Source organism: Ambystoma mexicanum, chromosome 5q (genome assembly GCF_040938575.1).
Source record: "Ambystoma mexicanum isolate Mex_15411 chromosome 5q, UKY_AmexF1_1, whole genome shotgun sequence".
In the NCBI taxonomy this organism is placed as follows: Eukaryota; Metazoa; Chordata; class Amphibia; order Caudata; family Ambystomatidae; genus Ambystoma; species Ambystoma mexicanum.
The window spans coordinates 692,483,677-692,511,620 of record NC_090933.1 but is presented as its reverse complement, the minus strand read 5'-3'; the positions used below and the strand labels follow the sequence as shown (position 1 = coordinate 692,511,620).

The window sequence follows — 27,944 nt, the reverse complement described above, 5'->3', positions numbered from 1 at the left end:
CCCTGTTCACTTTTGGTGACATGCATCTTTTTCATGATTTACCCTACACCCTACAAAAACAAAATGTTGGCCTTTTACCCACATTGGTAGCCTTTAACCCACATTTTCCCAGAAAGTGTGCTGTGTAATGCACCATTTTAACCCATTATTCAAAACATTTACTTTGGGGAAGGAGAAGAATCCCGTGGGCCCTCCCAACCCATTATTTCGTTAGTTCGGGCTCCGTCGCTATGCTCATCTGATACTTGTGGCAAATATTTACACCCTCCGAAAAAACTACTCACCAGCAACCACTGGTGGCTGGTACATTTGTGGACCAGACACCGCCCCTTCTTTCTATGTTGTGTCAAAGATTTAAGCTTTGATAGAAACACATATTTACTTCTTTCACTTGCTGTAGTGCATTCCCCTGCAGCTGCATAATCATCATGGACATTGCATACATGTGGTGGTCCGTACTGGCCCGGGGTGTGGCGTACCCTGTGCTTTGTTAAGGAGCTTGGGGGGGCACAGCATGGATCGCAGGGGAGCTGCCAAAATGTGTCCTACACCATTGGGCACCACTGGGTCTGACAAAGGGGTAGTGTGCAGTTTACGCCTTGAAGTCTGCCAGTGAGTCCCCAGGTGAGAAGAAACCCGTGGGTGTTTTCAATGTTAAATAACTGCGTGGTGCTATGGATTTATGTGTGCAGCAATGATATTACATGAAATCGTATTTTTTAAGTCCTCTGGCACCCATTATTACACTTAGATAATGGAAACTATGGGGGGTCTTGGGTATATTGAAAGAACCTTTCCCAGGTATTATACTCCAGCAAAGATAACATTGTCAGGTGCACTCCTTTCTGTGCACGCAGACCAGTCTAAAAGGTTTCTTCTATTGTAGTGGTAGCTGACTCATAGATACGTTTATAACGAGGGATATTTGTTGATACTAAATCCTGGTCAATTATTTCATTTTCAGGCCTTGATCATGCAGCATTTTTTTCCTGGTTAAACAGCAGCGCATGCCACCCCAGGTCAGTGCTTTTTTGGCTTGTTTAACACAGCAACGCCACAGATAACACATACTTCTGTGTCCATTGATCTATAGATATTTCATACACTAGCTGTATCCTGCATTACAGATTTTGCTTACCCTTTTAAAAATACTGCATTGTGTATGTTTTACATATAGACCCCAGATTGAATCTGAAAAATGGCATTCCCCAAATGTGTAATCGTGGACAAATCATGCCTCCCTCTGTGCCTTGGTTCGTATATCTGGCTGAGAAGAGAGCACCTGGAAACACGGGTGCTAGATGCATCTAAAAAGTCAGAAGGTCATTTGCCATCACTTCCTGTGATGTCACTTGGGAGCGGAGTCATATTACATCAATTCATGTAATGTCATCAGGGGGTGAAGGGCTGTGTGATGTCACTTCCTCTATCCCAGGAATTTTGGTGAAATTACATCCCTGTTACTTAACCTGAGTGAGAAGGGAGCCACCACAGATGTTGACAACTGCTTAGATTGCCTGCTTATGGTAACATTCAGATAGCATTACATCCAGTACCTCTAAACACCAGCTGAGACCCTGATCTCACTTTAGCAGTTCTAAAACATGCAACGACTAGGGAAACTTGTAAACTGGACAAATTGTGACTAGTCCATGCACCAACTCACTTTGCTCAACAGCTGTCAAATGATTATGAGTTTTAGCATCTATCGACCTGAGCTCCGAAAGGCTACATAGCCAGGCGCGAAATAAGTCTGCCATCACCTCTGTACTAACCCACCCTGCACACTAGGTTCCAGAGTCACCCAGCTAAGCTGAAGAGGAAACATACTCACTCGTCTATCTGAGAAACACACGCTTCCACCTCCCTCAGGACAGTCTGAAGCTTGCACAGCAGCTTCTGGTACACGTCTTGCGTTTCCAGGTCCTCCTCGTTCAGCAGATATCGCAGGCCACGACCATCCTGTTGACCCAAAGAGTGCCCGGAAGGTGCGGCCATGGTTGTTATCGTATGCTGAATGTACACCATGGGGTTCAGTTTACCTGCACAAAAAGATCCACAGTTAACAAAATCCCCTATGGGTTGTACGAATAATATGTGGACACAGAAACACCAAAATGCATTTTTGGAGGCGTCACAATATTACCTGAAGGAGAGGCAAAACATCACTGAACACCAGGGAAAAAGCACCTCTGAAATTTGGGGCATAGAAATGTGGTATTGCGCAGTTAGAAGGTGAAAAAATTAGAACTTGACCAACCTGCAATGGGCGGAAGGATATTAACCACAAAGCAAAAAACACTGATTATCAGGACACCGATACACAGTAACCGAGCATTAAAGAAGAGAGCACAGCGTTGGGGCATCGAGGTGGTGCAAACGAGCGTCGAGGAATGTGGAAGGGAAAATTGGGATTCAGGAAACGTGATGGGCAAGTGAGTATTAGGTAAAGTTTGAATGCAGTACCCTCTGGGAACGCTACAAACAACTAATATACAGGTATAGGCAGGCAACCCAACCTTTGGTATAAGCTTGTACTACACAGTTTTGGTAGCATGTTGAGCAGTCAGGCATATATCAAGGGGGGAAATGTGAGTTGTAGTGGAGTTACACACAAATTCGTAGTTACAGGTATTCAAATAAACTCTTACACTCAAGGTTTCTTCCATAAACAATTATTCATTTATTTATCAGTCAGTTGTAAAGCCTTCTTCAGAAGGGAGCAGTGTAAAAGTAACACACACATATACTTCAATAGTGTACACTCTGAGTTTCTGAATCAGAACAGACCCATTTGGGATGGCCCACAGATACAACCTACACCCACAGGTGACTTCAGTAACACGGGTGCTGGGGACATTAATATCTTACTCTTGGCATTCAGAACACTCTTTAAAAGTTGGTAAAAGGCAAAGATTATAAGAACACAAGAGATCACAATTGTTCCTAAGCAGTGCAGATCATTTTAGAGTTCACTAGAAGAGTCATTCAATTCAATAGGCTAAGCCAAAGTCAATGGACAAAGGTATTGGATAGGATAAAGCAATTCTGGTAAGTACATGAAAAAGTCTTTGCACAAGTTCTTAGGAGTCTTTGATGAAAAGAAGAATCAAATGTAGGGCCACAAGCTGATTGGGCTTGTGAGTTGTGGAAGTTACAAGCACTTCTACAGTAAGAGGTAAGTTCTCTTAGACTTGTTTTACAGTACCTTGGTAAAGAAGAAAAGATGCAACTGATGACTCCTGATCCTATGCAGCACTGCAGATCTCACTGTTCCTGAGCCTCAGTCATGGGGACAAGAGGGAGGACTCCTGCACTGCACTGGGATTGCCAAAACCTCACTCCTCTCCTCCTCCTGATGATCAGAGGCTAGAAGCAAAGCTCCCAGGTCTGGTCTAGAGACATAGACCTTTAGGTGGTTGGTTTGAAAGACCCTGGGGGCCTCCTAAGGATTGCCTAAATCCACCAAATAATTGACCTCTCCATGTTTTCCCACAAACTTGAAGGGTCCAATCCATTTGTCCTGTCCTGTAAGGCCCTCTGCCTTGTAGGTACCATTACTAGAACTAGCTGGTCTTGAGTAAACTCAACCATGTTGGACTTCTGGTCATGCCAATGCTTCACCAGAGCCTGACCTGCTTTCAAGTTTTCTCAAGCTTCTGTCATCATGTGTGTCATTCTCCTTCGGAGACCTAACACATAGTCAGAGCACTCTCCAACCCCTGCTTGATTAGGGCCAATGGACCTCTAACTGGAGGACCATAGAGAAGTTCAAAGGGACTGAATCCAACCCCTTCCTGAGGGACAAAGAGAAGGCATGGCAGTAGAAGGTCCCACTTTCTTCTAAGGGGTTCTTCTAAAGCACCTATCATGCTCTTCATAGTTTTGTTAAACCTCTCTACCAATCCATTTGTCTGGGGGTGGTAGGTGGTGAGAACTTGTAGGTCACTCCACAATTTTTCCACATGGCCTGCATGTAGTGGGACATACAATTTGATACTCTGTCAGAGATAACCTCCTTAGGAAAATCTACTCTGGTAAAAATACCAAGTAGGGCCTTATAGGTAATGCATCAGGATACCTGGTAGCATAGTCTACCACAACCAATATAAATCGGTTGCCTGAAGATGTGGGAGGGTCTAAGGGACCAACAATGTTGATTCCTACCCTCTCAAAAAGAACTCCCACCACTGGGAGAGGCACCAAAGGTGCCACATTCTTGGCTCCACTCTTGCCAGATGTCTGACAAGTGTGACAGCTTCTACAGAATGTATCTACATCGGACCCCAACTTAGGCCAGTAGAAATAAAGAGAAACCCTTTTGTTGGTCTTCTTAAAGCTTAAGTGACCCGCTAAAGGAATCTCATGGACTAACTGTAGAAACTGATGTCTCACCTCCTGGGGCACTAAAAGTCTCCTGTAGTCTCCTGGGGTAGACTCAGTAGGTTCACTGTAGAGGAGGCCATCCCCCCAGTATAACATGTGCTTCCCTGGCTCTTGCCCTTACACCTAGGAAGCTGCCTGTTGGCAAAGTCCTTCAAGAGTAGGACACTCTCTTTGACCTCTGCTGAAGTCTGCCCTACAGGGGCCACCTTCTGCAAGTAAAGACTGCAGCTCAGGATGGTCTTTAGGATCCAGATCTCCAACAGGGGGAAGGTCTTCTTCCAGTTCTGAATCCTCAGTAGCTGACTCAATCTCTCCTGGTTGGGTCTCACACTCAGCCTCTGCTGGTGGAGTAGTCAAAGGTGTGACTTTGGACTGTCCTCTCATGGATGTCCTGGTTTGATGCACCGGAGTGCTATCTTTCCTGTTTCCTGAGACCTTGGGTTTCGCCTTTGTCTCTTTCTTCCTGGAAATAGAAGTTGGCTCTTCTTGTGGACTGGGTGTTATATGTTCTTCTGTAAAAACCCACTGAGAGTCATTTAAAGTGAGCTCTATGGCCTTCCTAGTCTGCTCCTGATTCCCTTTACTGGGATGCCTGGGGGTGCTTGATACAACCCCAAGAGATTTTAAATAATTCCCCAGCAGGACTCTATCAGGCATCTCACTTTGTACACTAACAGGTATTCTTACAGTCATGTTGTTGCACTGGAGGAGAGCTGTTATTATTGGAACCATCTAGATAGGGCCCCCAGCAAGCTCAGTTGGACCTTTGGGTGCGTTAGCAACATCCTCAGGTTTGAAAAAGGTTTCATCCACCACTGTGATGCTGGCAACAGTGTCTCTAATGGCAGAGGTCTCCTGACCATTTACATGTACACTGTCCTTGTAGTATTCTTTGGTGTTATCTGGTATAGAGTTATGCACATCTACATTCTGCTGTTCCCACAGTCCCAGGGACACGAAAGACACACTGGCAGAGACTCCAATGGGGTCTTCAGCCAATAGTTGAAACTTTCCACTTGCCATATGTACTTCTCCCTCCGGGATGAAGGCTAAGGAGGCAGTGTGGACCCCTGAAGGTTTACCCTTGCATCTGGGATCCCCTTTCACATGGTCAGTAGACCCACGCGCATAACATTTTACAAATGTTTCATAAATGGGGGCTTCTGCTGACCTCCTTCTGGTTTGGCACCAGAGGTTTCACTAGACTGACCTGGTTTCCCATGTGGCTTACCCTTCTTCTGTTTGTGGCCCTCTTTTGGATTGTAGGTTTTAGAAGGCTCTTTGTCTTCTTTCTTGTGCTGCTTCCCCTCATCCTTTTTATGAGTGGCCTCAGAATCCTTGTGAGTACTTGGGATCAATCTCTTAAGAATCAGCCAAGTGCTGTCTCAGCTCAGGAGAGCAGGCATCAAAAATAGATTCCAACAAAAACAGATTTCTCATTCCTTCAAAAGAGTTCACTCTGTAACCCTTAACCCAACCATCTTTTTCAAACATTCACACACCCAGGTAGCCCAAGGGGTACCATCAGTATTTTTGAGGGTCCTAAACCTCTTTAGGTACTGGGAAGGAGTTTTCCCAAATCTAGCTATCAAAGCTAGCTTCACATTTTCATAGTCCAATCTTTCAAGTTCCCCCAGCTCCATTACAGCATCAGTTGCAACCTGGGGGAGCATAGACAAAATCCAATGAATCAACTGATTCCCTGTGAAACCCTGAATCCCATAGTTATACTCAAAAGCACCCAACCAATCCAAAATATCAAGTTTAACCTCATACATACTCACTGCTTCTTTAGGAATGCAAGGTCTCTTACAACTGGAAGACCTAGAAGACTCTGGGATAGAAACATTTTCAAGAGACAATGTCTTCATTTCAAGAGCATGTTGTAATTTAATTTCCCTTAGTTTGAGATCATGATGTTTGTTTTCAGCTTGGACTGGTAACTTTTCCAACTCTAACTCAAGTCTCATATTTTTAAACAGAGACAAATTCTGGACTCGGTACTGGACATGGTAGGGTCCCAGTGGCTAAAGGTTGAGGCATAATGGCCTGTTGAGGTAAAGAGGGGCTCTCTCCCTGGGACTCCTCTAACTCTTCTGACTCTTCAACATTATTAGAACTATCATCATCCTCATCATTTTCCACATTTCCTGGGATAGTAGGTGTGACAGGCCCACTACCCAGACTTTGAGTATTCAACAATCTTGCAATTAGTTCATTTTTATTTGCTTTAACAGGGAGAGACCTGACTTTACACATTTCTTTCAGTTGCTATACTGTCAAAATGATCAGGGCTTCCTGTCTGAAGTTATCGCTATCTGGCATGTTACAATTGCTTTTCTAGTGGAGCTTAGCCTTTGATAAAGCACTTCTGGTAAGTAAATGGAAAAGTCTTTGCAAAATTTCTTAGAAGTCTTTGATGAAAAGAAGAATCAAATGTAGGGTCACAAGCTGATTAGGCTTGTGAGTTGTGGAAGTTACAAGCACTTCTACAGTAAGAGGTACATTCTCTTAGACTTGTTTTACAGTACCTTGGTAAAGAAGAAAAGATGCAGCTGATGACTTCTGTTACTGTGCAGTTCTGCAGATCTCACTGTTCTTGGGCCTCAGTCGTGGGGACAAGAGGGAGCACATCGGGGGACTCCTGCACTGCACTGGGACTGCCAAAACCTGCAACCGGCAAACTTCATTCACTTTCAGTGGCTGTTTCGTGTTTCAGCATTTCAGCTACTGCAAATAGCAGCAACATGGTTCCTGGCTGTCAAGGTGGACTGTCCTGGTTTCTCGAGTCCTGCACTCTGCTGAGGGGGCTCAGGCTTGGCCAGTCCTGCTTCGTGGGAGTGTGGAGGATCTTCCAAAAGCTTTAGGCCAGATTTAAAAAAATGCACACAATCTGGTGTCCCTCTCCCTGGCTATACGGTTTCCTGCAGCAACTCTGAGGAAATTCAACCAGCTCCGAGATGGGTGTCCAGGTGGCTTACTTTGGAGTTGATTGGCCCCACCAACTCAAAGGGAAAAGTCATCCTTGCAGGGGCTTCTCTGTCGATAAGAACTTGGCAAGTTGGCACTGCAGCAGGGCTTCACCGGGCAAACCAATGGTTGCAGCAGGCGTCCTCTTCAAGCTCTTCTTTGGTTCGTTCGTCCAGTGGTTGACTCTGCCTTCCAAGCCAAAAGACTCACCTTTTATTAAGTTCTCTCCCATTCATTCCAGTCTAGCTGTCACTCACCCAGCAGGGTGGCTGTCCTTGCCGGACAGTCAGCCAGCCAATCACCACAGAGTGCATTTGGGTCTCCTAGGAGACTAAGCACTGGGAGTTTTGGCCACCTCCCTCACTTCCTGCCTACCCCAGACACTCTGGAGCCAGAGGCGAGTTTCACTCAGAAACCCTGCCAAAGTCAAAATGAACAAAGAGACCAAACCTGGTTTGGCGCGCAGAGAAACTCTCTAGAAGGACTGTTCCACAAAGATATGGTGAAAAACAAAGACCGGTGAACATTTTGTCAAAGATTGCTCCGCGCCATTTTGAAAAAGATGGAACCCATGGTTAGCGTTACCGGAGCTGCGAATAGCCGCAGTAAATGCTAACCATGATAGTTCAGAATTAAACCACTGTCATGAGGACAAGAGGGAGCACATCGGGGGACTCCTGCACTGCACTGGGATTGCCAAAACCTGCAACAGGCAAACTTAACTTTCAGTGGCTGTTTCGTGTTTCAGCATTTCAGCTACTGCAAATAGCAACAACGTGGTTCCTGGCTGTCAAGGTGGACTGTCCTTGTTTCTCGGGTCCTGCACTCTACTGAGGGGGCTCAGGCTTGGTCAGTCCTGCTTTGTGGGAGTGCGGAGGATCTTCCAAAAGCTTTAGGCCAGATTAACCTGGTTTGGCATGCAGAGAAACTCTCTAGAAGGTCTGTTCCACAAAGATATGGCGAAAAACAAAGACCGGGGAACATTTTGTCAAAGATGGCTCTGCGCCATTTTGAAAAAGAAGGCACCCACGGTTAGCGTTACCGGGGCTGTGAACAGCCGCAGTAAATGCTAACCATGGTAGTTCGGAATGAAACCACTGTTGTGGGGACAAGAGGGAGCACATCTGGGGACTCCTGCACTGTACTGGGACTGCCAAAACCTGCAACAGGCAAACTTAACTTTCAGTGGCTGTTTCGTGTTTCAGCGTTTCAGCTACTACAAATAGCAACAAAGTGGTTCCTGGCTGTCAAGTTGGACTGTTCTTGTTTCTCGGGTCCTGCATTCTGCAGAGGGAGCTCAGGCTTGGTCAGTCCTGCTTCGTGGGAGTGTGGAGGATCTTCCAAAAGCTTTAAGCCAGATTAAAAATAATGCACACAATCTGGTGTCCCTCTCCCTGCCTATACGGTTTCCTGCAGCAACTCTGAGGAAATTCAACCAGCTCCGAGATGGGTGTCCAGGTGGCTTACTTTGGAGTTTATTGGCCCCACCAACTCAAAGGGAAAAGTCGTCCTTGCAGGGGCTTCTCTGTCGATACGAACTTGGCAAGTTGCCACTGCAGCAGGGCTTCACCGGGCAAACCAATGGTCCAGGAGTTGCAGCAGGCGTCCTCTTCAAGCTCTTCTTTGGTTCCTTCGTCCAGTGGTTGACTCTGCCTTCCAAGCCAAAAGACTCACCTTTTATTTAGTTCTCTCCCATTCATTCCAGCCTAGCTGTCACTCACCCAGCAGGGTGGCTGTCCTTGCCGGACAGTCAGCCAGCCAATCACCACAGAGTGCATTTGGGTCTCCTAGGAGACTAGGCACTGGGAGTTCTGGACACCTCCCTCACTTCCTGCCTACCCCAGACACTCTGGAGCCAGAGGCGAGTTTCACTCTGAAACCCTGCCAAAGGCAAAATGAACAAAGAGACCAAACCTGGTTTGGCATGTATGAAAATACATGAGAGAGTGGGAAAAAGTGTCTCACTCTCTCCAGGTTAAAAGAATCAAGTCCTGTAAATCCAGCAAAGTTGCTAGGGGTCTCTAAGGTGGAGGGAATTAGCACATTTTTGAGACTTCTCCCAACACTGAGCATTGGGGAATGATGGGCAAAGAGAATGAAGGCAGGGAAACTGAGCAGTGCAGCATGCACAAACTTTAAGCAGCAGGATAAACCAAGGGAGCACCACCAATGGGGGCGAGCGATTGAAGAAAAGGGCCCGGCAGCGCAGCAGCGTGATGATTGGCTGTTGCCACAGAACGTCACGGAAAGTTGTGCGGAGAACAGGAAATTGGGTCTTTAGGCATGAAGCTTGGCATCAGAAACATGCTATGGGCAAAAGAGCATTACAGTATTCAGAACGAGTATGTGTACCTCAATAGCTGCCATAAGCAAACAATCACACAGCACCCTTTGTGTACTTGATTACAACGTACGTTCTCTAGCACCCCATCCACCTTTCAGCTCACTGTCCACAACCGAAACTCGTAATCTTTGCTTTCTACATGTCATTATCAAATAGACAAAAAGAACCACAATGTTCTATCGTAACCTCAACAAAACAATAGGCACACTTGTAAACAGTGGCAGCATCAGGACATTTAAATTGGTCTAAATTAAATGGGACCAAGGCTCGAGGAGGGGTCTCCTTATATTGGTTTCAGGGCGTACTGCCAAGTGAAGTCTCAACTATTCCGCAATAAACACGTAGGTTACTGTTTCGATTGCAGGCAGGTTGCTTTATCCACACAGGCTGCACTACAGGGGGCCTTGTGTCATCAGGCATTGGCCCCCTACTTGCTTTGGCTGTCACTCCTTATTTACGTTAAGAGTTGCAAACATTTTCTACTGGCTTGGACTCATTTGCATAAACTCTATTCATTTGGGGGTACGTGCATACATACAAACATGCTTTTTGTCATTTGGGAAATTACACGCTGTCCTTTTTATTGCTTTGCACTCTCTGACTTGTAGTTTGGCTTTTCATATTATAAATCCATGACTACAAGTCAGAGAATGCAAAGAAAAAAAAGACTGGGTCCTAATTCTAAGTTTGCCGGTCCGAAAAAAAGTGCTGATAACAACAGTTACTGGCACCTTTCCCAGACCGGCAAACTACAAGTCTGCCGGTAGGGGCAGTGAACTACTGGTAGGCCTTACCTGCCGGTAGTTCAAGCCCCTATCGGCAGGTATTTCACTGAAGCAACTGGTACTAACGGTGCCCATGCTTCAGTGATCCCATTGCCGTGGATGGGAATTTACCTTTCCTCCACCACCTGGAGTATCCCGGTGGCATATCAAGCAGCAGAAACGGTAAGCGGAGGTTGCCGGTAGGCTGCCGGTAGCACCGTCGGCCTGACGGCAACCTCATAATGAGGGTCTAGGTGCGGGTACATTTGATCCTGGGCATAGGAAGGGGGGCTCTCATGCCCTCGTATAATTTTAAAATGGCTCCCTGCTAACCTCGGAGGCTCTAAATGCACTTGCTGTCAATGCCAGACCTTTGACAGGCAGCTGCCCGGCCATTTTGTTTCATAACTGTTATTTCCTCCCTAATCACAGCTCTTCAGGCCTTCCCCGATACATAAACATCTTTGTAGTAGTCAAGGCATGTACCCAACTCTCCCCATCCATTCTTTTTCTAACTCAGAACCTTGTCAACTGGTCTTAAAATCCTATATACTCAAAGTCACAACCTTGACCGAGGCCCGCTCCCCCTCACTGGCCTTAAAAACATCCAGGGATCAATTCCTAAAAAAAAGAAGTGGGGGGACTCATTAACATACCACTTGAATGTGCTGTCGCGAATTAGCATATCAAGGGGCCCTCTGAAAAAAGTGGGGGAACTTCGGAAAATGTGAGGGTACTCATTAACATACCACTTGAATGTGGTGTCACCAAAAATTAGCATAGCAAGGTGCCCTCCGAAAGTAGTGGGGGGACTTCTGAAAAAAGTGGGGGGACTCTGTCCACCCGCGTGTACCCTGGACTTAGGCCCTGTCACCTTCCCACAATTGTGCTTGCATCGAAAAATGTGAAAAAAAATCAGCATGTCCACTCTATTAACTAGGCACATATTCCCTTAAAAACTGAAATACCTGAGTTCTGCTGCTAGCTCTGCTAAATCTTCGGTTTTCCCTATTAGTCAAAACATACATAGATTGTCAAATTCAACAGTTTGGGGTTTTGTGTAAGCAAGGCATATGCATTTGCCAAGTACTGTCATAAAGGTACTGCCTGGGCGGCTTAAGATGGCGATTGCTGGTAAATGCTGTGACTACCTGGGAATATTATGGAATTGTCTTGCAAATGTCTATATGATGCTGATTAAAGGTTAAGCATTGCTGGCTTTGCCAATGGATGGGTAAAAACTCACAACACCCACACGCTGTGTGCTTCTCCTCAAATCCCAACTCCCTCATACCTACAGTGCTATGCCAATAGTTTGGATTTATGGGAGATGCTAAAGTGCAACTTAATAGGCAAAACTAAATATAGAAACTGACGGTATAAGATGCATTGTGGAGACAGATTGGCTCGTTCACAAAATCTGTATGGTATGTTTAGCAGCCCAAATACAAGCAAAGTCCTTTTGTACAAAAAATCCTTTCAGCTTGTCTGAATTTATAGATGCAAATGATATATTACTTTTCTTGTTTGTTTTCTATCTTCTAAAATAACATCCACCCTGCATGTAGTCGGTCCCCTGAATAATACACAGTGTGTAGGATTTTGTATTGAATCAAACACAAGCGGGATGACATATTCACTTCCCTTGCCGCCACCAAGGCCTCCGCCAATTCTTCACTCTCCAGGCTACCCAGGTCTCTTTACCATTTCTCCTTAAACTGTGCCAAAGGGCGTACCGAGAAATTGTTAACAGCCTGATATAGTACTGTGATTCCTTTTTTTGTGAGAGCTTCCGTGAATTGGTTAATCTCAAGGGGGATTATGATATGGGAGGTCCAGGTTGCCCCCAAATTGTTTTGCCACCACATGTGTCAGGCAGATATAAGTGCAGGCCTCATTTTGATCCAGCCCGTACTTGTCCCTTAGTCCCTGGAATGGTATAGTTGCCTTCTGTTAGATTATGTCCCCTAGTTTGACTATCCCCGCCTCAAGCCAGCGAGCGTGGTTGTCCACCCAGTTTCCCTATTTCTCTCAATGCCAGGTTGTCCCATAAGGATTGCAATTTTGTACACCTCTCATTGCAGCACATCGCTTTGGTGGCTTCTACTCTGACGTGCATGAGCCTCTGGCCCGCCTGGGATCGTTTTTTCCATACCAGGTTTCCATATAGCACCTGTAGTGGGTCCACCCCTCTCATCAGCTCTATCTCCAGTCTTGTGTGTGGGAGGTGCCCCCACCCATGTGCAGTCATTCATTCACAACTATCAGGTGAGACACCCAGCAGTATCGTTTGATGTCCGGTAGCCCAACGCCTCCATCCCACACCGATCTTGTTAGTGTGCATAGTGCAATAAGCGGGTGTCTATTCCCCCACACCAACCCTCTAAACAATGCGTTAATAATATCAAACATTTTGTTTGGGAGTTGCCCCAGGGGAGTGCCAGCATTTTTAATAGGTTAACCTACCTAATAGGATCACAGGGAGGGTGGCCCAGTGTTGAGCTTCCTCTCTGAGTCTCGCTATCACTGGGTCAAGGTTACGTTCCAGGAATCACTTCTAGGCATTCAAAGCCCTCTGTCTCCACCCTCAGGGGGCAGCCCCTTGGTATTGCCTCTGCTCCCCCTTTTTCACAGATTATCACAGATTTTTCCTAGTTGACCTTTAATCCACAGTGCCATCTTGTCATGAGGCAAGACTTAAATCCTTCCATTATGGACCCAGGGAGGGACCAAAACCAGAAGAATCCAAAGGTGTTAAGGTCTGACAACACTAGGAACAGATTACATCCTTATAGAAGACTGTTGTGTCCTGTTTGCAGGAAATAGGCAGCAAAAACTAAGTTACCCAGATTCCACTGGGGTCAGGACTACAAGAACAAGCCCAAGAGGGGCGGGCCTCAAACGCGCGTGCGCGCTCGGATATCCAAAGCACGAGGCTTGTGCTTAAGCCTTCGGCAGGAGAGGACGTGTTCAGAAGAGCTCCGAGGTCGGGGATCTGCACGTGGGGCCACGCCCCAACCACCTTCCACTTGGGCCCCTCTCCAAGAAAAGCTAAGTAGCGCTCGTGCAAGGGGAACTCCAGAGATAAGGGGAAGAGCGCATAGAAAGACGCCGTCACACCGCAGGGCCAACAAGGTCCGAGAAGGCAGCTGGGGCAGGCACGAGGGGGGGCTCTGCCCACACTCCACAAAGACCCCCCGGCAACAGAACAGCTAAGTCACAACCTGGGCACCCAAGCGAAATCCTGGCATATTGCGCGCATTACTCAGGGAGGTCCCGAGTCCAAAGCAGTGCATGCGATTTGCATGGCAATTAGCCACGAGGGGGAATCGCGTAGAGCAGAGTGCTTGAGCCGCCACAAGTCACGTGCGGCAGACTGCACGCTTCCTTGATTCATAAAATGGATCGCTCAAGGGTCTAAGACCCACTGGATCCAACTGTACAGTGCGGGGCCACATGCAGCAACATGTGTCGGCTTGTTGACAGCATTAACCCGCACACTAACTCTTAGTGCTCCGCACTGCTAGCACACGCAACAGGGTGCAGATTAACCAATTGCATGCTGGCAAGTGTTTTGGGTGTGTGACGTAACACACAATATAGTAACTTTCTTGCAGCGGTAATACGCTCCAGTTTGTTACCGGACCTGAGAGTACGCAGGCAGGAGGCCAGTACTCACCCCAGAGCTAAGTCTATTTCCATCTTTTCAGACTCTCTGATGCACACTGTCTAATAATGTGAATGTATGTTTAATGTGTTACCCATTGTTCCCTTCCCTGCCCACCTCCCCTCTCCTAACCTTCTCACCGGTTACCCTACTGTTGAACCCACCCAACCAATGTGTCCCTAACCCTCTTTCCCCGCTGGAGTCTCGGTGTCCTGTATAAGGTCGGACTTGCAGGTGCCCAGACTGCAGAGTGGAGGGTTGGTTTGTGCCACTCCTGAGCCTGAAGACTGGAGCCCTGACACATCTAAAGTCTGCTAGTATCTCGATCCTCCTCAGGCACGTTTTAGCCGGGTCTCCCAGGTATACTAAGATATCATCTGCATACAGGGAGATTCTATCCTCCCACCCACCAGGCCACACAAAGCCCTGGATGATTTGGTCTGTCCTAATCACCTGGGGTTCTATAGCCATTAGGAACAGTAGGGGAGATAGCAGGCAACCCTGTCGGGTACCCCTCTGAAGGGGGAACATGCGAGACCTGTGACCATTAACCCGAACCTGGGGCATTGGTTGCACACATAGAAGCTTTACCCAGCTCATAAATTGGGGCCCTATTCTCATTCAAAACATCACAGCCCAGAGAAAGGTCCGCCCAACCGAGTTAAAGGCTTTTTCTGAGTCCAGTGCCATTACCACATGGGGCCAAGTTAATAGGTCAACATTGCCACTGCATTGTGGAGTCTTCGTAAATTAATTTGTGTGGCCCTCCCCGGCACAAACCTCCGTTGGTCCGGGTGTATCAATCTACTAATCAGCGGGAGCAGTCTATTGGCCAGGGCTTTGGCTAGGGATTTTGCCCCACGTTCAAAAGCAATATTAGTCTAGAAGATGGACATTCGTTCAGGGGCTTCCCTTTCTTATGGATGACTAATATATTGGCCAGTCTGAGATCTTGCAGTAGGTACCCCCTCCCCCGGCTTTCCCTAGCATTCCTAGCATGGGATCCCCAACTTTGTCCCATACACATCTCCAAAACTCGGATGGGAACCCATCGTGACATGCTGCTTTCCCTGCTTTCAGCCCCGGCACTGCCTCCAGGAGCGCCGCCTCAGTTATGTCAGCTTCTAGCCCTAATCATTCTTGTTCCCCCAGGCTTGGGAGGGCCATATTGTCCAGGTATTTACTTATTTCCAGCGTCGGGGACCTGGGACTTCCGTGTATAGGGTCTGCTAGTGATCTGCAAGGACCTGGGCAATGGCCCCTCGCTCCGTGTGCTCTTCCCCATTCCGATCTTTTATGAATCTGACCCATCACGCCCCCTCCTCCCTTCTTTCTAGCCATGCGAGCATGAGCCCGCCCTTATCCCCAGGGTCATATATGCTGGGCCGCTTAATCAAGTGTGCTTGTCGCGCGTCATCCGCTGCCACCTGTATGGGGCACGGGCTGCATGGAGATGCAAACAGTGCCCTAGGCATGGAAGTAGCAGCTCCTCCACGAGGGTCGCTGCACTAGCTGGCTCACCTGCACTCGCTCCAGATGGGACAGGACGAGCAAGGAGACGCTGGTGAGTACACCAGCCATGGTCACAGCATTGGTCCAATCAGGCTCCAGGGGAGGGCTGGGAGGTGAGAGGAGGGAGGGAGAGGGAAGTGCAAGGGTGCCGGGGCTGCATGGGGCACGGGCCGCATGGAGATGCAAACAGTGCCCTAAGCATGGAAGTAGCAGGCCCAGGAGGGTCGCTGCACTAGCTGGCTCACCTGCACTTGCCCCAGATGGGAAAGGACGAGCAGGGAGACGCTGGTGAGTACACCAGCTATAGCCACAGCATTGGTCCAATCAGGCTCCAGGTGTGGGCTGGGAGGTGGGAGGAGGAAGGGAGAGGGAAGTGGAAGGTTGCCGGTCCTGCACGGGGCACGGGCCGCATGGAGATGCAAACAGTGCCCTAAGCATGCAAGCGTGTTGAAGGGAAAGGGGGAAGGGAGGGTTTTAGAGGGGGGGTCGGCAAAACTTCATCTTGGATAAAGTATCCAGTGCAGATTTAATGCATTTATCTGAAATTCGGATTTTGTGCGTTTGCATAATAAAGTGCCTGGTGCTTAAAACTTAAAAATACAACATTGATAGCCTAATACACTAATACCAATCAAATGATCCTGTATCTTAAGAGTGGTGTCAGCACCTGTTTTTTTACAGTATGCAATGTTGACTTTCAATAACAGATATTGATATTTCTAATACCATATATTAATACATTGTGTTTTTTTGAGGGGTTTTTTGAGTTTTTTTGACACCTGAGCTCGTGGTCCATTGGGGTTCATCAATGCTTAGTGCATTGAAATTCATCATTAGATAACCCCAATGCTTGATATTTCTACTACCATGTGCAAATACCCTATGTTAACCTGAGAATCAGATTCAGTGCATCACTAGATAAAGTGCCTTGTGCATTAGAACACAACATTGTCTTGTGCCCTGCTCTTAACCCATTGGATAACTTGATGCTTGATATCTCTAGTACCATGTGCAAATACGCTGTGTTTTGGATTCAGTGCATCGCATATTAAAGTGCTTAGTGCATTTAAAACACAACATTATCTTGCGCCTTGCAATTCGTCAGTTGGCTGTGTCAACAACAATGTATTCAATGTTATCAGGCATAATGAACTTTCCAATTGCACATTATTCCTATTTGTATATATATATATATGAATATGCACAAAACTGGACTGGTGCAAGAAGTACCCTGCTGATGCAATTGTCGGCTCACAAATCCAAGGTGCAGTAAAGAAATCAACACAATGTAGAGTCCGGAACACAGTTCTTTAATAATTCCTCCCCATGTCCAGGGATGATAAAATAAGGCAAAGAAATGATGCGTTTCACAACGTACTCGTAATTTGTCTGTGTCAAAACGTATGCTAATACCATTGCAAAATGTAAATCTTGAAAGGATGCCCATTTCGTTCATGAAAACTGGCATCACCTTCTTTGTGTTTTGTAAAGATGGTAAATGGTTTCACAAATTTTATTTTCTGTTTGCAGGTATTTACTCATCCAGGCACAATTTGTGGATTGGAAAAGTACATTTTCCATTCAACAAGAGCAAGGACGCCTCAATGAAAATGCAATAAAATTAGCAATGTGTCGAAGGTATTATGTCAAAGGTGTTGCTGTCCTTCTACCTTGCACAGCACCCTCATCTTTGACATGTGCGGCATGCTGAATGGGTCACAAGTATTCTGTAAATAGGGTTTCTATTTCCTACCTTGCTCAGCAGCCTCAAGGCTTCACAAGGACTCAAAATGCTGAAATAACAAAATACAGATCCGGGGGGAGCTCAGACAGTAGCTAGCAGCCCAAGCCAAGGTTTCCACGATTTAAGGGAGGGTCAGAACATTGCAGTGAAAGCATGAGATAGCAATCCGAAGGACACAAGGATACTCCCTGATAAATTAATGTTTTCTAAAAGTACAGGCAGCCTTTGTGAGCCAGGTGCAGGACAACCAGAAGCCAAAAGACCCCTTGAAGAATAACTCAAGAGTTTCCCAAGTGGTAAAAGAAACCATACCATTCGTAATAATATTAGCTAAAACCTCAATAAATGCATGGTGAAATAATTCAAAACATGGTCCCATCACACGTGGCCCATAATTCAAGGACACTTTCTATTCATTAGCATCCTGGCTCATGGCCTAGAAATGAGGGATGGAATCTTCTTAAATTGAAAGCAAAGAATTCCATGGAGCTATCTCGCCCTACTCTTGTGTGGCTCATGTCTTGACCTGTCAGTTGTCCAAGGTTGGTTGGTAGAGAGACAACCAATCAAAACCCCTGAAGGTAGGCTGCCTATTACATATTATAGCTTATGGTAGAAATGCTGTCTTTTTACTGTTATCAATTTAGAGGTGGTTTCAGGAGGAGCCATCAAATTGTCATAACCCAATGAAATATTTTACACTTATAGAGGTTATATATAGCCAATCCTCTTAACCACTCACTAGTCCCCGTAGGTTTTGTGTTGAGAGATTACAGTATGATGTGAATTATGATGAATATTGAGTCTATAACCTGTTGTTTTCGATAATCATGTTGAGGGTGTCAAGGATTTGTATGCTTATATGCTGTCCCTGCTTTATTCAGATGTTAATAAAGCTGGGTTTTGCCTTTTACTTTGTGTATTTCCGTTATTGAGTTCAGTTGGATCTGACTCCAGAAACTCTGTGTAAATTCTGAGACTTCCAAGGACGTCTTAACATAGGGTGCTTTGTTAGGTGTTGTCAGACTGTTGGGGGATCCCTGCCACAGCCCAGAAGGCTAAGGAGGTGACCAGTAGAGAACAGGATTGTGCAAAACAGAGAAAGGTCAATGCGAGCACCTTTTAGAGAGAGTCTTGTCCGGTCACCGCAGGCTGCCCTGTAGGGTATGAAAGGTCACGAGACTGATAGGGGAGACCCGATGGATAAACGGATAGAAGCATGACGTTGGCGTGGCAAAATGGTGGCAGGGGATTGTTTGTATATTGGGGTATTGTGATGAAATAAAGAGATAAGAAATAAATTCGGACAAGGGTCAGGGAGATCATGTGGTGCATCCTCGTTATGGTGTAATAATAAGAGATGGATACCTCACCAGGAGTTGGGGAGATGGCGTAGTGTATTTACTTGTGTAGCAATTGCTGGCAGCAGCATAATGCTGTAAGATAGCTTAGACTTTGTGAAAAGTGGACTTTTGTGTATATTGGTATATATTGTGGAGGATGTGAAGTTGTTGTGTGGACTGAAGAGTGGGGGTCCGTTGTGTGCGCAGCAAGGGGGAGCTGCTCAGAGCGTGAGTGGCATTTGTGGTGCCGCTCTGAAGCATTAGGTAACGTAGGATGCATGGTCTCACAGAGAGACGCAGAAGCATTATGGGCAAGAAAAGTATTCTGGGGGAAGTTGTGAAAGGAGGTAAAAGAGGGTGAGTGAGAATTGAGATACATTTTGGTATTTGTAAGTTAAAACTGTGACATATTACCATGGGAGACAATCCCATCATTCACATGTGTAAAGTATCACCCTGTTATGAGGACAAACTCCTTAAGTACTACGCTAAGTGGGTGTGGGACTCATGGTCAGTGCTGCAACACATGTGTACATATTTACATGCCGCAAATAAAGGAAAACAGTTACAGAATCGACTCGCCATTCTGGAACTGTGTAAAATGTATGGGGAAGAGATAGAGGAGCCACCTACGAAAGAATGTATGTTTAATCAGCATGACGGAGGGGGCATACTGCCCATGGCTTCTCCTTCTCCTCCTCCTCCCCAGACCAGTGATCCATCTTTGGAAAACACAGGGATTATATTCATTAGGATATTACTAAAAGCAGTGGCGGGGTACACTAATCCCACATATGCACCCCGTGTACAGTAGTGAAGGCTTCTCTTTTGGAGAAAAAAAAGTAAGCAAAGACCAATGTCCATACACGTGGAATATGACAAGTGCTGTGATCTACAGGCAAAATTAACACACGCCGAGAAGGTAGTCCAGAAAGAGAGAGAGGCAGGGCAATAAGGATGAGATGGTATAATGCTCAAATTAGATGGAAAGGGCATGGATAATTTGAAAGAAATGGAAAGGGAAGTTAGGGAAAGGCAGGAGAAAGAAGAAGATGACAGAAAACAGGAGGAGAGAGAAAGAGAATGGAAAAGAAGAGAGAGAGAGGAAGAAAGAAGGAATGACAAAGAGCGAGGGAGAGAAAAGCAAGAGGCAGACAGAGAAAGAGAAAATAGACGAGAAGAAGAATGAGAAAAGGAGAGACACAGAGATGCAGAAAAAGAAAGAGAGAGTAAAAAGGAGGAAGAGAGGGGCAGAGAGAGGCAAGAGATGGCTAGAACTAAGGAAGGTCATGAAAAGCAGTTGATGATATTATATGGGGACATACGATGCCAGACAGAGAGAGACAGAAAACAGGAACAGAGAGAAAGAGAGAGGAGCTTAGAAAGATGTTGCAAGGAAGTGGATCAAAAAGCATACTCTTCCAGAGGTAGGAGAAGAAGGGGCTATACAAAGTAGTATTGGTCATTTGTACAGGTGCAGGAGGGTATGGCTCCAGTAGCATTAAGGGGAGCAGAGGAGGGTCTCTGCAGGATGGAGGAAGGAATGTATTGGCGGAAGTGATGAGTGGAAGGTATAGAACGAGTCCCTTTAGGAGACTGGATTTTGAAGACAGAGAAGATAATGAAGGTGATGACAGGGACAACACTATGTTAAAAGATGTAGAGGGAGAAGAAAACAGAGAGGAGGAGGCAGCACAAGCCCCTTCTATAAACATGGGGGTAGGGAAAGAGATTGCGTGGTTAGATTTGGAAGAACCAATGAGCAGGCTAGACCCCGTTGAATATCCCAGATGCCCGAAGATGTGATCAACCAGTATAGAAGAGAGGACACAATATGTGAAAAGACTAAGGAATTTACCAGGACGAAAGAGAATTAGTATGACAGATGCAGTGACAAAGACAAATGGTGCAGCTGCACTCGGACAGAGCACTGGGTTTACACAGTTCAACTTATTAGAGAAATGGGAGGACTACTGCAATACATCCCGTGGCCACAAAAGGATACACAAATAATTTAATTTGAATGTAAATTGCCATCACTTACATCAGAGGTGGGTAAATGTATTTATGAACTAGAAAGGACGACAGTTGGCATGACCTTAGAGGTAGGTGATCTCAAAAGCCTGCTTGCTGCCATATTAGTGAAGCAATCAGATGACATTTGGAAACGGGCGGGATATCCTGAAGTGACAGAACAGAATACTATGTATGACAGGGCACCTTTTAATAACTGTGGAGCTGACATATGGAGAGCACTTAGGGTTCAGTATCCAGATTCTTCACACATTAGCGCAATTATGACTCGTAAAATGAGAGAGTACGAAGGTCTGATGGCTTATATTCAGGATATCCAGGAAAAATGGCTGTAGAAACGAGAGAACCGTAGGACAAAAACATAACTATTTTTTATCACATTTTATACCAGGGACATCCCGAGGAAGTGCAAATACAATTGAGAAAGTTTCTGGGAATGGAAGCGAAACCATGGGCAGAGATACAATTGACGATTGTTCACCATTGTCAGTTAAAAGAAGAGAAAGTCAGAAAGAAAGTTGAGGACAGAAATATTGATGAAGCAAGGTTAGTTCAGAAGAAAATGTCAAAATTGTCAGTGGAAGGAGCAGTATTGACAAGTGGAAGGGAAGGTTTTAATGTGCATGGAACACACAGGTACACCCGACAGCCAACAGAAACTTTGCAGGGGGGAAAGTATAATTAGTTCCAGTGAGGATTTGCACCCAGCGGCAGAGGGTTCAGATTTCAGGAACCACAAGCAGAGGGTTTAATGGGGCAACCTAGATTTGGCAGACAAACACAGCAATTTTTGATATGTGGGAGAATGGGAAACACTTCATGAGTATGCAGAAACAGGGGAGGGATGCAGCAAAACAGGCAAGCAGCAGATCAAAGAAGGGGTATAGCATACACCCCACAATATAGCACAGAACAACCTTAATGTTATGGCCAAGATCACGCACAGTATAAGGCATAAGTGCAACAACTACAACAGATGCAACAAGGGATGTCACCCCAAACACCACAAGTACTGATGCAAACACAGTAAACTCCAATACAGATACAACAAGCACCAATGTAGAAACAGGCACAAGAACAACAGAATGTAATTACACCATGAACACAAACATATTGCCACAGGCACATACACCTGGAATAGGGGGTGTGACAGTAGTGGGAGGTAACCCTTTCAGTAGCACAGGACTGGACATGTATCCACAATAGGATGGCCCACAGAAAGACTTGATGTGTTCCATTGCTATCAATTACACCAGACCCACAAGAGGAACTGAGAAACATAGGTCTGATGTGATATGATATGGCATTTATAATGCGCCTATACACAAATGTTTCAAGGCGCAACAAGGCAAGGGAGGGGAACAGAGGGAGGTCAAAAAACAATGATCTTGCTAGGCTTAGTGACATTCAGATCACACAAGTGCAAGGGAAGGGGGAGGGGAGAAATGCCAGATGCGGTGGAAGTAGTGCAGCCAGTGGGCGGCAAGTGTGGGTGCACATAATTGCAGACAATGAGTGTCTAATAAGTGCAGGAGAGGGGACTGTAGGGTTACAGATAGAGGCCACAAGTGCAGGGGGTGCCAAGAGGTGCCAAGAGGCAGCGCAGGTATGCAACTGGGCAGGTAGGGGCCTGGGCCCAAATTCAGAGGGTGGCCAGGTGACCAGTGTGTGGATCAGACAGGAGATCAATAGGGGAGATGAAGAGAGAAGGCAGAAGCAAAGAGCATGGTCTTGAGGTACTTCCGGAACTGGAGATGGTTATGCTCAAGTTTCAGAGAGGCAGGGAAGCTGTTCCATTTTCCTTCCTAGGAGATATGGGGGGGTGGGGGCGACTCGATCATGTGTTAAAGAAGGAAGGTTCTCAATGTCAGGCATTGCCATGAATGCACACAGATTTGGGGTGACAACTACAGTTACTTTTAAAGATGCTTTACCCTTCACCATAGGAGAACATGACATGTCTATGCCATTATTATACTACACCAGTTAACATATTGAGGAGAGATTTGATGAGCAGATTAAGCATGACAATATCATTTACTGATCAGGGGATAATATGTTCTACACCACAGATTCATTATGTGAATGCAGAGGAATTCATAACAGCATTTTATGGTCAGGAAGAGCAAAGAAGAATGCCACTAAACCCGGCTGTATTCCTTTACGGGGTACACATATTGTTTGCATGCCTTCCAAGAATACAGGACAGGCTATTGCGGTTACATACCGAATTTCTGTTTCGATAAGAAATACCCACAGATATGGAGGGCAGATAATTACAATTGAATTAGAAAATTAGAAAATTAGAAAAGGAATAATGAGACAAGACAGAGTAATTTGACATGGAGTTGATGAGGAAGGGGTAAACTGTAGAATAGTGATAGCGCTTGATGATGAACATAGATTGATTGATTTAACAAATGAAAGCTTGTTTACATATGATAACACAGATGATGAAGTGATGTTTAATATAAGTCTCACATGTCAATTAAAAATGAGATACCTCAGAGAATGTCCCTAATAAGGAAACGAAATGGGGGTAGTGAAGATTTATTCAGGACTTACGCCCCTTCAACAATATTGTTGAGGCAGATTTTCCATTGGTCCCAAACCGAGCCACCATATTCTGTAACATTCCATCCAAAGCTAAATATTTTACAGTGATTCATTTAAAGAATGCTTTCTTTTCCATCCCCTTGCATGAAGAATCCCAGTATTTGTCCTTTTTCACTTACCATAGGGTTAAAATAAAACATACTCAGTAACCCCAAGGGTACTGTGAATTACCTTCCGTCTTTAACCGAGTGCTGAAGATGGACTTGGGAAATATACAACTTGACGGCACAGTAAAACAATATGTAAATTGCATTTTATTGTGCAGGAATATGGAGGAAGAGTGCAGGAGAGACTCAGTAAAGGTGAGTTGACAAAGAGAAGATACAATATTGCCAGGAAGATATTTTATATATAGGTCATCTAATATCAAAAGAAGAAAGGAAGGTGACACTTGAAAGAGCAGAAGCAATCATGAAGGCACCCAAGCCAGAGACAGTGAAAGGGTTACAGCAATTTCTAAGCCTTTGCAACTATTGCAGGATATGGGATTTTGACCACAGCACATATGTGAGTCCACTTTTAAAAGGACTGAAAGAGGCCCAGAAAGACAACAGCGATGTAGCCTGGACATGCGAGATGTTAGATGCCTTTGATGAATTGAAGAGTCTATATTTAGCCAATCCCCTTAACCAATCCCTAGTCCAGATAGCTTTTCTATTGAGAGATTACAGTATGATGTCAGTTAGGACGAATATTGAGTATATATCTTGTTGTTTCTGATAAGCATGTTGGGAGTGTCAATGATTTGTGTGCTTGTATGCTGTCCCTGCTAAAGATAGGGTTTGCCTTTCACTTTGTCTATTTCCTTTATTGAGTCTTGTTTGATCTGGCTCCAGAGCATCTGTGTAAATTTGGGGACTTCCCAGGCATAGATGTATTTACAACAAGACTGATTAAGCCCAGACCTAGGGTCGGCAGATTGGCAGAGGAGCAGCATTTTATTTCAGTTTATTTTCAATTTAATGATTGTCATTTTTCAAATAAAAAGCCAATTTTGTTTCTCCAAATCTGGCTGATCTACAACACTGCAAGTAATTTTGAGCTGTTTGGAAAACGCATACTTAGTTTGTTGAAGGGGCGGAATCTGGTGAAGGTGCCGAGTCTGGCAGAGGTGGAGTAAAGTTGAGGGGTGCATGCACTTATTTGTGCCTGGGGCAGCAGGAAGCTTAAATACGCCACAGTTCACAGGCCGCCTTAACAATGATGTGCTGCATGCCGAATAGGACAGGAGTATTTTATGTAGAAGGTGTCACTGTCATACTTGCCCAGCAGCCTTGCGCTCTTTCACATGTGGAGCATGCTGAATGCGACAAAAGTATTGTGAATAGCGGGTGTCGCTGTCCTACCTTGCTCAGCAGCCTTGTGTTCCTTGTCCTGTGCAGCATGCTTCCGGCTGTCCAGCTGCACTCCGAAGGCACTTCCCAGCGAGGTGGAGGTCTTCGGATAGGAGACTTCCATTACATTGATGTGGCAGTTGGTCGGACAGAAGTCGCTGCTGTGCAGTGGGGAGATCTTCGATTTTGCTTGTTTAAACGTCGGCCACGCTCGGTTTTTTAACACTCTGGAAAACTAAAAAGGCAAAAGAGTGCAACATTTTGACATTGATATTTTTGGAAAATAAATGAATCCTTGTACTAAGCCACAGGAACTACACCATTTCCCACTGCATAGCCAAGATCAACGGTAACGCCTAATCTTCCCCAGCAAAAAGCACTTAATGTATGTATTTATTATTAATATGGTTATTTCATTTCAAACTTTATACATATAAAACATATAAAATACAGCTGTACCAAAAACAATTTATCATAAAACACACACATCCATAAACAAGATGACAATTGTCTACGTTAAGTTCTAAAAACATGTTAAAGTACATTTCAGTTTTGTCTTAAAAACTCATACATTTTCATCTACATCAGTGATATTAATTTGGGTTTCATTGGTAGCAGGCATGATAGATAGTTCATTCATCGACTATGCCATCTCATCTTTAACCTGCTGCCATATATGGTCAAGTGCAATGTGCAACTTTTTATTCTCAGTATTTCTACAGTACTGCTCCAGGCAGAAAGAGCAAAAGATCAAAGGCGGCCCAGTGCAGTGCAAACGACAAGAACATAAGGATCTCCATCCTGGGATTCTAAGTTATTGAAAAAATGTTTAAATAAGTGGCGTGAGATCCATAGACACTGCACCAATGCACGCACTGAGAAATGGGGGCACCAGCCGTCCCCAACTATGCATGACCCTCCTGCCCTCACTCAAGGATATCTACAGAGGATGAGCGCATATATCCCTAAGCCCATAGACCCACGTGATGCCACTGTGTGAACTTGTTTTACACTAACAACGGGCTGGATACACAAAGGCCTGTGGCGAGGGGAGGTAAGGGGTAAGCGCCCCTCAGACCCTTATGCCACAGACCCCTGCCACGGGTCCTCTTATCTTATGCGTAAAGGATTCTGCGTGAAGGTGGAGGGCTGCGTCTTAAAGGTAGGTGTCTTGCTACTCGCCCTCTTGTGGCTGAAACCTAGACGAGCATTGGAACTTAGTACCCACGTTGGCAGAACGCTGGGGTCAGCGCTCCACGCATATATGTGCTGGAAGTGGATTGGCAGCGAATTCAGCTAGTGGGTCTATTACTGCCAATACAAGTTCGTCTAGCGCTCAATTATGGTGAAAGGTACATACAAATGACAGAATGAATGAACGAATGAATGAATGAATCAATGAATGAATCAATGAATGAATGAATACCTATTACATGGCTGGAAATGTTAAAAAAAGAAAATAGTAATCGCATACAAAGAGAAATAGAACTTGCATGGCATTGCAGACAACGGCCTAAAATGATCGCTGCTTGCACAGAACTTCCCCTACTATCCTTTCTGTTCATTCTCCAAAGTGCCTTATGCCAGACTCCTCCGGCTTCAAAGTGCTTGACCGGGAATCAACCCCATGTGGCGCAGCGGTATCCTGTGTGTGCCCAAGGCAAGCATGTTGACCCTGAGCTCTACTTCTCAACGCCCGACCTGCATCAGGACAGGGGGGCCACAAAGCAATTGCATTTCATTGACATTAATCGGCGTTCTTCAAGCTGCGACTACCACTGTCCCAGCATCCCCCGACGCACACAGTTTGTGTTTGGACTGCAACTGCTTGATGTGTATTTGTGTGTGCAGGCTGTTTCATTTTTATAAATTCTCCCAGATGCATGTTTGTTTTTTCTACTTGGGAACACAATTGGCACATGCCATTTGGCCATTTACTTTGTTAATCGGGGCCTATGTATTGAATCACTGTCAGGTCCTTCTGTATACATTTGCTACTCAGACCCAGCAGGGACACGGTTCAGATACCTTATGATCCTATCCTTTCTTCACCTGTGAGTGTTTTGACCTAGAAAAGTGGTTACTGGTGGTGCATTGTCCCCAGTCTGTTAGTTGTTTCCATTGAAGAGGAGGATCTTTGAGCCGGCACTGCATTCCATCTCCATAAAATTCCCAGTCCAGCTCAGAGCGCGGCGCAGAGAAGTGGGGAGATAGGGTAGATAAGTGGTTAATGGTGGTTTGTGGTGAGTAACTACTTGAGTTACTTGAACTGTTAGCCTATACTAGTGCCCATGTAGAATAGCTTTATCACAGGTATCACGCTGTTAGGTTATGATATGATATGGCATTTGTAACGTGCCAATACACAAGTGTTTCAAGGCGCGACGAGGCAAGGGAGGGGGAACAGAGGGAAGACAGACACAACGATCTTACTAGGCCAGGTGACATTGAGATTGCGCAAGTTCAGGGGAGAGGGTAAGGGAAAGTGCTGGGGGGAAGGAGGAGGTGGCAGTGCAGTACATAGGATCAACAGTAATAAATCAGTAAAAACAATAGGTGAAAAGTGCGGCCAGCTTGTGGCAAGTGCAGGGGTAAGTGCAGACATCAAGAGTCAAGAGCTGGTGGGGAGTATGGGGTAGCCTGTGAGGCAGTGCACGTGTTCTGCTGGGGGGGGAGGTGACCTGGGCCCGAGATCAGAGGGTAGCCAGGTAACCAGTGCCGTTTCAGTCAGGAGTTCAGCAAGGGAGAGGAGGAGAGAAAGCAGAAGCAAAGAGGAAGGTCTTGAGGTGCTTCCGGAACCTTAGATGGATCTCCTCAAGTTTCGGGGAGGCAGGGAGGCTGTTCCAGAGGGAGGCCCCAGCCGAAGAAAGAGATCCACCACCAACTCGTTGCATGGAGAAGCGACTGACCCTGCGGGTGCTGGAGGCAGATGTGCGAAGAGCTCGAGAAGGAAGATATTTAGGAAGAGAGAGTTGAAGGTATTGAGGTGTAGAAAAAGAAAAAATCCGGGAATCAGCGCCACCAGTTAAACTGGTGGCGCTGAGTCCCGGATTTTTTCTTTTTCTACACTACATGTGGTGACGGTTAGGCTTTACTACCGTCTGAGTCCAGAGACCTGCGACACCCATTTACTCACAGATGCAATTGTATCAACACCAGTTTCTCTATTGTCTAAAATTGGGATTGTAAGGTGTCGCCCCACAGAGCAGCTTTCTTTAAGGCCAGACTTC

The 27,944-nt window shown here is 45.7% G+C and overlaps 1 protein-coding gene across 1 annotated transcript in view; it reads right to left on the bottom strand.

The window, feature by feature from the left end:
* The window catches only part of PREX2 (phosphatidylinositol-3,4,5-trisphosphate dependent Rac exchange factor 2), a 1,458,907-nt gene that overhangs the window by 611,782 nt on the left and 819,181 nt on the right, over positions 1-27,944 (bottom strand). The window contains exons 25-26 of the mRNA XM_069621155.1: positions 24,727-24,949; positions 1,835-2,042 (exon numbers count right to left, since the gene is read on the bottom strand). Of these exons, the coding sequence (XP_069477256.1) occupies positions 1,835-2,042; positions 24,727-24,949 (431 nt within the window). The remainder of the gene's footprint in view (positions 1-1,834; positions 2,043-24,726; positions 24,950-27,944) is intronic.